At 48.9% G+C, this 12953-nt stretch overlaps 1 protein-coding gene across 1 annotated transcript; it reads right to left on the reverse strand.

Annotated features, from left to right (window-relative positions):
* Positions 1-9173: 9173 nt before the first annotated feature.
* On the reverse strand, positions 9174-10223 carry LOC124700233 (chemocyanin-like). The gene is made up of 2 exons (XM_047232392.1): positions 10028-10223; positions 9174-9582 (listed from the first exon to the last, which is right to left on the reverse strand). Exons 1-2 carry the CDS (start codon positions 10200-10202, stop codon positions 9383-9385), a joined length of 375 nt encoding a protein of 124 aa, XP_047088348.1. The 5' UTR covers positions 10203-10223; the 3' UTR covers positions 9174-9382.
* Positions 10224-12953: the final 2730 nt, after the last annotated feature.

Raw genomic sequence — 12953 nt, forward strand, 5'->3', positions numbered from 1 at the left:
GTAGAATTAACAGAAAAAAAGCTACTCCCTCCAATCTACAATAAGTGTCGGGGTTTTAGTTTAAAATAAACTAAAACTTTGATATTTATTATGGATCAAAGGGCGTAGCTAGATGCTATCACGTACGGGCAATTCAGACAGCAGGTGCACACTCCTGGACTTGCCCTTACCGTCGGCCGATATTTTATGTTTTATCGGGCTACTCACGAACAAAACTAGGATGAGGAGAATATGTTATGTTGAGATGCATGGCAAGGTAATCATCGCCATTTTTTGTAATTGATGGACGCATTTCACTTGCTAGCACGCTCATAGCTCTATATCTTAAACAGGCGAACAAATAGGAGTAATAAATTCTAGACAAGATTATACAGAAACTCTTACTGTTTAGATTATCTAATGTCAAGAAAATAAAATTATGTTCTATTTACATCTTCAGGTAAAATATTTTTTGTTGGTTATATAAAAACTCTCGTTGTTTAGGTGGTCTAATATCAAGAAAACAAAAATATTTTATATTTATATTCTCTAATTAAATATTTGTTGCTTTCTCGAAAAATCATAACGTTTTACTCAACTAAATTCTACATACAAAATATGATGCTCCGTACCCTAATATCTCCATCATACAAACTCAGCGAGGCTTAAGATGTTGCCCTCGCATTTGCGAGGGCCGCCATGCTAGTTAGTCTTAAAACCAGTATGTGCACCCCTCTAGACAACGATAAGTGCACCCGTTTGGACTAAATTTGTCTATAATTATAGGTTAGTGATGAGTAGTGTATCCTAACTGGTTTTGCTCTAGCTTCGCCACTGGGGAGAGGACTAACATCACCCCATTTTTATGCACTTGAGGGCTCGAACCTAATACTACATGACTATTGTTTAGTATGGAAACTGGAATTTCGAAAGCTCGTATGCTTCCTCAAGAAGTGTAATGCGTACTTGTTAGTTTTGTAGCTATATTTGGATCATCTACTAGAGAAGTTAAGACAATGGTAGAAAAACCCATCCCCCAAAGCCAGAAAACCCCTCTAGGGTTCCGTCCTCCTCATTGGCAATACCGTCGGTCTGCTCCGTCACCAGTGGCCTTGGGGCCTTGGAGGTGTGGCGGACCACGGTCCCTTGCCGACGGGGAGTTTCCGTTCTTAATTTAGTTTGCTTTTCAATCTCTTTTTTGGGATGGTGAGGCAGAGGCTACATCCTGAAGTCAGAATAAGGTGATCCCCAGCCTATGCTCGCTCCAGTTGTGCATCTAACGCTAACGGAGGGCGCATGGAGTTGTGTGCTTGTCAGATCTCCTAGGATCCGGTCGATTTTCGTGTTTGGTGGTGTGGTTTCATCTCAGTCTCTTTCGATTTACGGTTGTCATCATTGGCGATGGTTGCTGCTCTGGTGCGCTGGTCCTTTGGGGCCTTAGCACGACGACTTTCCATTTGTCTACGACAACAAGCTCTACTATGATAAGCTTTGCCTGACTCCGACGATGGAGGGGCGAGGAAAGTGGCGCGCCTTCGGCTCGTGCTAGTCTTTATAGTCATCACCAGGTGGTTCGAGTACCAATTTGTAATTTTCTTTACTTTTGGAGCTTTGTACTACTGTTGTTGATTATTCGCAAAAAAAAAGTTAAGACAGTGAGAAGCAGATTGTGTTTTGGAGCCCTGCCACAGAATCAATGGCGGTCCCCTGAAATATTGGGCGTGATGTGAAAGTTCTAGCAGGCGAAAGCTCAGCACTCCGGCGGTGATGCATGCGGGTATCTCTATTTCGGTACGGTGTCTTCGATGGCAAATTTGGTGTTCCTTGTACTTTTTTGCTTATCTCTGGTCAAAAGAGCATTTCCGCTTCGCTTAATTTTTATTTGTTAAACTGTTTGATTTTATTTATAATGCAAAACAATGGCCTATATTTCGACAAAAACGAACGAACAATTTAAAGTTCAAATGTATCAATCCACGTATGAGCGGATTCGTCGAAGTGCACAATTAATTAAGTGAATGTAGGGGACGGCGGCGTACCTTCGTCTCGCGCTAGTGTCTGTAGTCGTCGCTAGATGGTCCAGTGATCTAGTTGTAATTTTTATTACTTTTAGCCATCTTTATACTGATGTTGATGATTATTAATAGACCGGTGGAATTTTCGCAAAAAAAAATTTAATGAATGTCTTTGCACTGCAGCTGGCTGCCACTGCCGGGCATAAAAGCACACCAGCGCACTGGTCCGCCAAGAGGTTCAGTGCAGAATTAAAAACGCCGAATCACGTTCGCCAACCATGCACGTACGTACGTACTGGCTTGCTTTGAACATTGCTTCTTCCAGAAGCTTAATTTAAGGAAAACGCTGGCCTTCCCCCGGAGGATCGCGCGATTCCATCCTCCGGGTCGAGCGTGCGCCACGCGTCCTGGCGAAGACAGCGGTGGAATGGGGCCCACGCACATGAGCTTATCTCTTTCCTGAGCATCTCCACCGCCGTTCCTTTTTCTTCCTTCTAGCGCGAGCGCAGCAACCGCGTCGCAATGGAGAAATCGCGCCGGCCGACGCGAGCCACCATCCCAGCCAAGCGCCGCCGTAGCTCCAGCCAAGCGCCGCCGTAGCTCCAGCGAAGCGCCGCCGTAGCTCCAGCCAAGCGCCGCCACTTTTCTCCCTCCCAGATCTCTGCCCATATCCTCTCCATGAATCCATCACAAAAGCTCCACGCCCACGCGCTTGGCTGTAGACTGGATCCCCGGTGTAGAGCTCGGACCGACTCCCCAGCAGCGCCGCAACCGCCGCCCAGCCAAACGGCGCTGGCCCAAGGCCCTGCATCCCACGAGCTGGAGCTCGTCATCTTCTCCTGCAGGCTACAGCGATGCAGGCGACGCCTACGGGAGCATGGAGGTTGAGGCTATCATGGAAGCCGGAGGAGTTGGGCCACACCGCCTCTGGGGCGGCGAAGGAGTTGTGAGGTGCGAGACCGGTGTTTTTGCTGATTTGATGCTGCAACCGGCGTCGCCGTGACTTCGTCTGCTACATAGGGCGTCGACATATTCTACTTGCAGCGGCGTCTGCTGCTACAATCGGCGTCGACGTCCGCTACAAACGTCTACTACAAAGGTCGTCAGCGTATGCTACTTGTGGGTGTGCCAGCTGCTACAAAGGGTGGCGACGTCTGCTACTTGTGGCGGCGACGGCTGCTACAGGCGGTGGTGGTGTCTGCAGTCTGCTACTTGTGGCGGTGACGGCTGCTACAAAGGTCGTCGGTGTATGGTGCTTGTGGCTGCGGCGGTTGCTACAAAGGCTGTCCACGTCTGCTACTTGTGGCGGCGGTGGCTGCTGCAGTCGGTGGTGGCGTTTGTTACTTGTGGCGGCGACGGCTGCTACAAGGGTAGCGTTTTGCTTCAAACGGCGACGTACAGTGGTACAAGCAGCGCCGGCAGCAACGCCGGCGGCGGTTGCTACAAACAGGGCGCCGCCGTGCTGCTAGGAGGCCGGCGAGTCTCCGACGAGGTTGGTTTTGCTACAATAGCAAAAAAAGGTTGCTACAATCTTTTTGTGTTTTGCTACTATAGCATATATTTTTTGCTACTAAGTCTCCGGTGAGGTTTTCGGTGGGTCTCCGGCGACATCTCCGGCGAATCTCCGGCGAGACTCCGGCGAGTCTCCGGCGGGTCTCCGGCGAGACTCCGGCGAGGTCTATGTTTTTAGGTGAAAATAGAGGTTGCTACAATTAAACCGTTTTTTGCTACTTTGATGCATTATGGTAGCAAAAGTGGAAGAGAGGGCTGGTTGGTTTGATCGGACGGCCAGAAACATCCCGGATCTGTTGATTGGACGGTTGGGGACCCGGGGGACGCCCAGCACTCCCTTAATCCTTCATCCTACGTACTCCGTTTTCTGTACTGTAGTACGTACGTGATAATATATGCAAAGCTGGTGAAGAAATCACGCATGCATATATTGACAGGGTCAACCCGTATCCCCGAAGTCTTCTGCTCGTAATGTTCAGTCACAATGAAGGCAAGCGGTTTGAACGCGCTCCCACGACGCTACGCCGGCACGCGCATCTATGCTTGAATTTTTGGCTCCGGACGGAAGAAGAATGCTAGCCATGTCATGTGATCATGTCTGAATCTAGTACTTAGTATTCTAGTCATGCGTAAGAACCGAACCATGTTGGGAAATTAAGTAAAGCGCACTCCGGAGGGCAGAGTCGCCGGCGGCCGCCTGGGCTGGATGCGCGCTAGATCCGCCCATGCCGAGGAAGGCAGCAACACGTACTAAAAAGGTAGGCTATTTGGTACGCAAGCCAAGTAATGTGCGATGCCTCGAGCCAATTAATCTCGCGCATCATTAGTGCAACAACGAAAGAATGCTTGGCATGCATAATTGTTAGTGGCCTCTGCGCGCTGAAACAAAATGGTCTATACACGTGACTGCGGGATGCCACGTACTGGCCTCACCTACCACGGCAAACGCAGAGTCACACACACACTTCTTGACGTGCGTGCCTCGGGGTGGTGACTGATGTGCCGGGCACTAACGAGCCAGCCCTCCACGTTCGAGCACGTTCTTAGACCATCTCTATCAGATACCGCGAACTGCTGAACCGCGAGAGATGTTTACCGTATCTGCATCCTCTTTTACGCGTCGAAAAACGTTGTGGCAGATCAGACACGCAAAACAAGAAGAGTAGAACTCGCTCCATATTTCTGAAAGTTTCGTCATCACATAGATAGGGCAATACACATAGTTGTTCATAGATTTGCAAAATATGATCTCTAAACTAGTTCCAAAAACATAGAGTTTAGCTAGCCCGGGTACTTTAACGGGACATGGGGCGGCGGAGTTCCACACGAAGACGTTGGAGCCATCAGAGCCGTCTGAGTTGGAGGAATATTGGGCGATTGCGTAGGGTCGCCTTGCCATCTCCGATCGAATGGAGGACCTCTGAGCCTTGGCCATGTTTCTCTCCTGCTCCTCGAGTGTGTCTGCGTTTCGCGTGGTCGCACACATCAGAGACGACTATTGCGAGCAAGTTCCAACGCGCCATATCAAGGTGGCGGCGCTCCTGCGCCACGTCATCTTCGTCCTCGGAGCTTTCCATGTCGAGCGTCGGAGGGCAAAATGGTCGCCGTTGTAACTTTCAAGTTTAACACCGAGGTAAATAATAGAGTGGCACACTTCCAAGTGCAACACCGGCATACTGTCAAGCTCACCATTAGCGTACTTTCAATTAACACAAGGGTACTACAGAAATAGACAACGACGTACTTTTTCTTATAAATCCCATCGTTGTGCATCACATATGTTTTGAAACAAGGAGAGGCCCCGAAGGGCCTGGACACCTTTTATAATTAAGCGGTACATGTAAATTTACATCAGGAACCATATAGAAGCATAGAAATACAAATAAGCCCCTACTGTTTTGACAAAAAACCCTAACAAGAAGTTGCAAAAAGCAATCAGGTCCTCGCACAAGAAGCAGAGACATCGGTTGTCTTCCTCAGTACTAGGGACTTCACCACTTGGTTCCGAGGAAACGAGGAACACCGCATCAAGCTACACATAGGGCCTCACCTGGAGGTTGCTGGAATGCCAGAAACAACTACCGAGGAAAGGGATGACCACCAGAAGGCCAACTGAGTCGACATGCAAACAACGGCCGCCGAGAATGTAGCTCTGAAATTGGTGTCACTACTCCATCACCGTCTGAGCTGAAGCCATAGGTTAGCAACTTGCCTCCTCTTCTCAACTCCACCATGGAGAGATGTAGAGAGAAGCATGGTGAGACCCATCGCCTAGAGCCGCCACAATATCAAATACAGAGTTGGACCATATCTAGATGAATACTATGTTGTATTTAGATACCATACCATACGTTGCCTACTCGAAAGATCGATGGCCGTATCGATTTTAGATGTGTTGGGTGCATTTTGTTACTCTCTTATATCTGGAGATTTCGGCAGGTCAGAAATTATGTGGTTTTCGTGTTAGCCTGGTTAAAAACGTGAATCAGTAGATATTGCATCGAATTCACACAAAAACAGTGGTTTCTTGCAATTTCGTCGAATATCGGTTGGCTTTCGAACTTGTGGTGGGTTTTTTAGAATTAACTTTTTTTCCAAACGATCCGAAGATCGGATTTTCATTACCCATGAGATAACGAAAAACACAACGAGTTTCACTTGCCCACCTGGCAAGTACCGAACACACCACAGAATATATACAGAACGCCGCCAGAGGCTAGCTAACCACAAAAACAAACTAACAGTTTGAAACAGCTAATACGCGCGACACAGCGCAACCACATAACCAGCTAGACAAGATCACACCATCTTCCGGCCAAAAGGCAGCAGCAACAAGGAAACTCTAGTAAAAGCACCACATCAAGCGATGTCAACATGATCATCTTCCTCCATATCGTCCTCTTCAACAGCAGCATCTCTTGCATCCCTGATTCTCAAAGGCCTTTGCGCTGGGACAGACATGTTCCTAGCTCTTTCATCTGTTTGAGCAGAGGCAAGTTTCAGTAGACCATCAGCTCCCAGGCGTAGATCTTCAGCGTCCTTTTCGCAAAGGCCTTTGATCTTTGTATCTTTGATCATTTTGTGATCGAAGCAAGATCTATTTCTAAGTTTCCAAATTGCCCAGCATATCGCAGCCAACCCCGCAATATGCGTGTTTCTGCTTGCAGGAATAAATTGTGGAATCCACCAGAAGTATTGTGTGAAGGATCCAGGTCTGGATCTTGCCCCAACTAATTTACCAACTGCACTCCAGACAAATTTTGCCGCTGGACAAGAGAAGAAAATATGTGAGATGCTCTCAGGATTATTGCAGAATTGGCATGAAGCATTTCCTTGCCAATTTCTTTTCAGCAGATTGTCTTTTGTAGCAATAGCATTATGCCAGATCATCCACAACCAGATCTTGATTTTCAGAGGGATCCTACTCTTACATAGATGCTTGAAGGTTCTGTCCACACCATTGCTGCACAGATGATTGTACACTGATCTGACTGTAAATTTGCCACTTTTTGTCCACTTCCAGTGAGGTGTGTCTTGCCTATCAGTCAGAGTAGTTTGTGACATAATTTGGTTCAGACCATGAATCTGCCAGGCAATATCAGGTGTCATCCATCTCCTGAATGAAAAGGACCAATTCATGTTAGCAGCATCAGCAACTGTCACATCTTGCTCAATACAAATGTCAAAAATCTCAGGGAATCTATCTTTCAGAGGAGTCTGTGTACACCATGCATCCCCCCCCAAAAACTTGTATTCTTGCCATTTCCCACCTTCATCCTTCTTCCTTTCAGGTAAATCTGTTTCACCTGTAACATATCTAACCAGAGAGGAGAATCCCCAGGTTTTTTCTTTGTATGATACACACCACCATGGATCATATATTTATTTTTCATCAGATCTTGCCAAGGTCCAGAATCATTCTCTATTTTCCACCACCATTTACACATTAAACTAATATTGAACAGATGCAGATTTTTTATACCCAGACCACCTTTTCTCTTTGGCTTGCAGATCCATTTCCATTTGACAAAGTGGTATTTCCTTTTATCAGCACTTCCAGCCCAAAAAAAGGCTCTGATAGGTTTGTCAAGCTGTTCAATGGTTGTTTTATGAAGCAATCTCATGGACATCTGATAAACAGCCATACTGGAAAGACAGGCATCAATTTTGATAACTCTTCCTCCAATGGACATGGCATTTCCAACCCACCCACTCATTTTCTTCTTTGTTCTTTCACCCAGGAAATTCATTTCAGCAACTGTTGTTCTTCTTGCACAAACAGGAGTGCCCAGGTATTTAATGGGCCAAGTCCCCTGCTGACAATTAAAGAGGGCAGCAAAGAATTGTGATTTCACCTCATCTTCAAGAATCATCATAACTTCACTTTTCTCAAAATTGATTTTGAGCCCAGACATTGTTTCAAAAATATACAGAATGAGCTTCAAATTCACAGCCTGTTCAGCATCATCTTGAATGAGTAAAATAGTATCATCAGCATATTGCAGCAAGGAAATGCCATTCTCCACCAAGTTGCCTGCAAGCCCTTTGATGAGACCATTCTGCTGTGCCAGTGTTATCATTTTGGACAAACTGTTAGCTGCCATGTTGAACAGGAAAGGGGCAAAAGGATCTCCTTGTCTTACACCTTTACAGCTAGCAAAATAAGGACCAATATTATCATTCACTTTCACACTTAAGGTGCCATCTGTTACTATTTTTTTGATCCAGACAAGCCAATTATCACTGAATCCTTTCTGTGAGCAGCAGTCAAACATGAATTTCCAGTTTACTTTGTCATATGCTTTTTCAAAGTCAATTTTCAGCACAACCCCCTGTTGCTTTCTGTACTGACTTTCTCTCATGACCTCTTGGAGCATCATAACACCATCTGTAATGTATCTCCCCTTGATGAAAGCAGTTTGATGATTGGATAGTAACTTCTCCATAACTGGGGTTACTCTGACAGTAAGAGTTTTTGTGAAGATTTTGAACAGAACTTGGAATAAGCAAATAGGTCTATACTTCTGTATTCTATCAGCATCATCTCCTTTTGGAATTAGAGTAATAATCCCATAATTGATACTGGCAAGGTCAATTTTATGTTCATATAAATCATGAAACACTGCCATAATATCATCTTTGATAATATCCCAGCAGGATTGATAGAATTCAATAGGAAATCCATCAGGACCTGCTGCTTTGTTCTTTTCCATCTGATCCACTACATCCTTAACTTCTTTTTCAGTAAATCTTCTGGAAAGAACCTCCCTGTCTGTGTCATCAAGTTTTTCTGCACTATCCCATATGTCAGCACTCAATCTCACTCCCCTATCTTCTGCAGCGCCAAAGAGATTTTTATAGAACTGAGTGGCATGATTTAACAAGTCCTCATCACCTTGAACAGTGGCTTCTCCATTTTTTAAGGAAAAAATCTTAGATTTTCTCTTGCAACCATTAGCCATTCTATGAAAGAAAGCTGTATTGCTATCTCCTTTCAGTAGCCAATTGTCTCTTGCCCTTTGTCTCCAAAAACATTCCTCCTTATCTAGTATACCGAGCATCTCTTGTTGCAGTGCTGCCTTCTGTTGAATATCAGAAGCAGATAAAGGAGATAATTCTTCTTTCATCTCTAATTCAGCCAAAAGGAGTTTTTAGAATTAACTAGCTTTTATTTGAACATTCCTCACGTGCATCCACATAGCCAACACACACTGTTTCTTATCTACTGCCAATCTAACACGCCCGTACTCGAGAGTCGAGACACGTAGAGAACCATGGAGTACACACCGTTCTAAGTAGTCTGGTTACTTGAAGGAAAATAAGTCAAGTCGTTAACCGCCACCTGCCGGCGGCGGGCGGAGGCCTCATCCCGATCATCAGGCGGCGTTGATCGCCATCTTCATGCCGGCGCCGCAGTGGCCGGGGACGCTGCAGATGAAGTAGTTGGTGCCGCGGGAGAGCGTGACGCGGTCGTTGCCGGAGCTGTAGGTCCTGCTGCCCCTGGGCGTGCTGCAGGACCTGTAACCCGCCGCGTTCACCGCCACCACGTTGTGCGCGCCCCGCCCGTACTTGAACACTGCAGCAACCCGCAGTTAGATTTCAGAAAACCAAGTCATGTTAGAAACAAAATGGATGTGGCTTGTTAAGAATGTTTTAGATTTAAGTCAACCAGGTCAAGTGTCGGAAAATACTGGTGGTGCGCAAAGCGGTGTGGCGTTCTCCAACTCGCCACAGAAAAGAGCCATGCTTTTCACAGTAGCTAGTGGAGCACTGAGACCCAGTGCGAGTGTTCCTTGGCAGTGACGCTCTGGCAGTGAGCATACGTATACGGCGTTCTGGTACTATTGCCGAACTTGTTAGGTACTAGACCACTAGGACGTACTCTGCGGAGGCTAATTAAGCGACGGTGACCCTAGCTATCTTAATTTGGCGTCGGCTTGCAACGTGCGTGTGCTTGAAGCGGGACGTGGAAGATAGAAGCAAATTCGATCATGTGGCTGGCACGAGAGGGGAGCACTCACGCAGCACGTCGCCGGCGCGGAAGCGCTTGCCTCTGGACCAGCCACCGGAGCTGAGGGTCCAGCCGCCGCGGTCGCCGACGGTGTACACCTTGGACTCGGCAAGGTCGCCGTGGAGGAGCACGCAGAGGAGGACCAGCGCCAGCACGGCGCGAGCACTGCCGCTTCCCTGAGCCATCGCGAGCTAGGAGAAATGCAGGAGCAGAGATCAGACTAGGAGTGGGCACGAGCTGAGACTTGAGCGGTGGTGGTGATGGTGTGTGGTGCTCGAAGCCTCCTTTTATAGGCGCACAAGCGTCTACCCAGATCGCGAAGACGACCGAGTGTGGCTACACGGGTCACGGGTTACTATCCGGCGCGTGTGAATGCCGAGAGTACGATAGCCATTCCGTTATAGAAGCAGTGCGCTGCCGGTGCGCGAGAGTCCAAGGGGGAGAGTGGCGTCCCCCACACTGGGCAGGGCGGCTAGCTAGCTGGGAACGTTCGTGGTCGTAGACAAATTTACTTTGATTGAAAACCGGCCGCGGCCAACCACCCAAACAGGGAAGCGGCCATACTAGCTTTGTGCGAGCGAGTCAATGGAGCGTGGAAACCGATGACGCTGAACCCTCCGTGAACGACGGGTACCGACCCGGCCGCGCGGTTGCCGGTTGGGAGCAAGCTAGAGGACGACGAGCAGTTTCCCTGTCTACGGGGTGCCCGTCTGGTACGCTTCCACTCCGATCATATGCATGCACCCTCCTGTCAATTAGGCCAAGTAGATTTATTGAGAGGAGCCCGGGAGTTCATCCTTAATTGGAGGGATGAACGCGACACGCTGCTGTAAGGGAAACGCAAGTTGTGAACTTTTTTTTTTTGAGAGCCACCACATATTTCATTAATTGAACACCAAGTTACATGAAGCAATACATGTGGAAACTAAACGACAAACCAGGATAAATTAATGAACTTGTGATCGTCCTTTCTCTGTCTTTGTCCCCTCTAGAGTTTCAGAATTTCCATGCTCAATTTTCTCCCCCCAAAATCTAATAAACAAGGTGATGCTTCTCTGCGTCATCAGGCATTGTATTTCAGCTGCGGGTTTTTAGGCATCTCTAGCTGAACCCTTAAAATGGGTTACACCAATAAAATTTTCGTTTCACGGGTCTAGATCGTATCTAGCCGATCCCTCAAAGCCTATAGAGGAGTACAATTTTTATTCCACATGTCGGCCCGACTCTGAAATAAACTCGGCCGTGGCATCTCTCTCCATTCCATGTCAACGCTCTCCCCTGCCTGCACCGTATCGCCACCTCCGGTGACCACCAATAGCCTCAGCCACCTACTAGCTGCCCCCCCCCCCCTCTGATTCCCTCGACTGTTGTTGTTGTCGACAGAAACATGTCATATCTCCACCGCCGATGTGTCGAAAAATCCAATCGCCAAGCTCGATCTGTCCCAAAACGAAGTCGACAGAGGATGGAGATGATGTAGAACTCCCACATCAGGGCTAGGAGCCGCTGGAAACGAGGGGAGCTGGTGAAATCCCGACCAAGTGTTCGGCCAATTGACTAGGTGAGTTTTGTTTGTGCTTTTTTCATTCCTATTACCTTTTGGCAATCGAGTTCAACCAAGTCAATTCTATACTATAGATGCATAGGTTGAGCAAGATGATCTTTGATGACTCTTCCTCAGACGAGGAGGAAGAAGCCAACGACGGGGTCGAAATGGCCATGGCCGTGATCTTGAATGACGATTTTTGGTGGCCTAGACTAAGATCATAGTTTGGCCGTTTATACTCAATCGAGATAGAACGGAGTGCCGCACCAACCTTACTAGAGATTACTTCAACCACTATGCAAAGCATCCGGAGAAGTATATTTGCCGGCGTGCGGATGCATAAGATCGAGTCTCTTCCTCAATAGGCGCAACGTAGCATAGAACTTTTAGTACATCTCCAATATGGATCTGTTAGAGTACGTCATGGGCCTGGGCCCGTTAGTCTTATGGTTTGCTTAGGGGTCAAGTAAACCTTGTTTGGGAGTCAAGTAAACCTCTCTATATAAGGAGAGGAGATGTATCAATCTAATCAAGCAAGAATTAAGAAGGAAATCCCTTCCCTCTTGCCACCGGCCGTGGGCAAGGCCCCCGGCCGGATCTCTCGCGCCATCCCTTTAGCAGCACCATAACATTTGGTATCAGAGACCTCTACGATCATGTCTTCGAGCCAGCCCATCGCCACCACCGCCGCCGCCTCCGAGACGCCGCCGGCCTCCTCCGCCGCCGTGCCCCTGCCGCCGCCCTCCACGGGCGTCGCGGCGCCCCTGGCAGATGTCGCCGGCGCCGCCCCCCTCCTCTCGCAGCAAGAGCTCTCGACGGCCATCCGCGATCTCACCACTGCTGTCCAGGAGATCCGCCTCTTCCTGGCCGATCCCTACGGGCCGCCGCCGGCAGCGCTGCTGCCGTGGCAGCCGGCAGCTGCTCGCTGTTGTCGCCGCCACCCGACGTTGGGCTGCTGCGGTCCCGCGCCGCTGTCCATCATCTCCGGGTCGGGCCATACCTCGGCGCCGGGGTCCCTCTTCTCCGGCGGTCGGCCGCCTTCTTCCCCACCGGGACGCTACGACAACGGCGGCGGCTGCCGCCGCCACCAACGCCACCGCTGCAGCTGCTGTCCTCACCGACGTTGTCCACTGTCGTTCGGTGGGCAGCGCAACAGCCAGCGAGCTGCTGCCGTCGCCACCAACACCGCAGCGGCGGCCTGCTGCCGCCACCGACGCCGTCCCTGCCTTTCGGCGGTGTGGGAGCGACCTTGGCCCCGGGCTCTACATCGACACCGCCCGGGATGCCCTTCCACCAGGTCTGTTTTCCTCCGTCGCCGTCACCGCTTCCGGCTTTGATCGCTATGCGCCACGTGTCGGCGGCGGTGAGGCTGCAAGCTGCTGCGCGCGGC

This window comes from Lolium rigidum, chromosome 3 (assembly GCF_022539505.1).
Source record: "Lolium rigidum isolate FL_2022 chromosome 3, APGP_CSIRO_Lrig_0.1, whole genome shotgun sequence".
NCBI lineage: Eukaryota > Viridiplantae > Streptophyta > Magnoliopsida > Poales > Poaceae > Lolium > Lolium rigidum.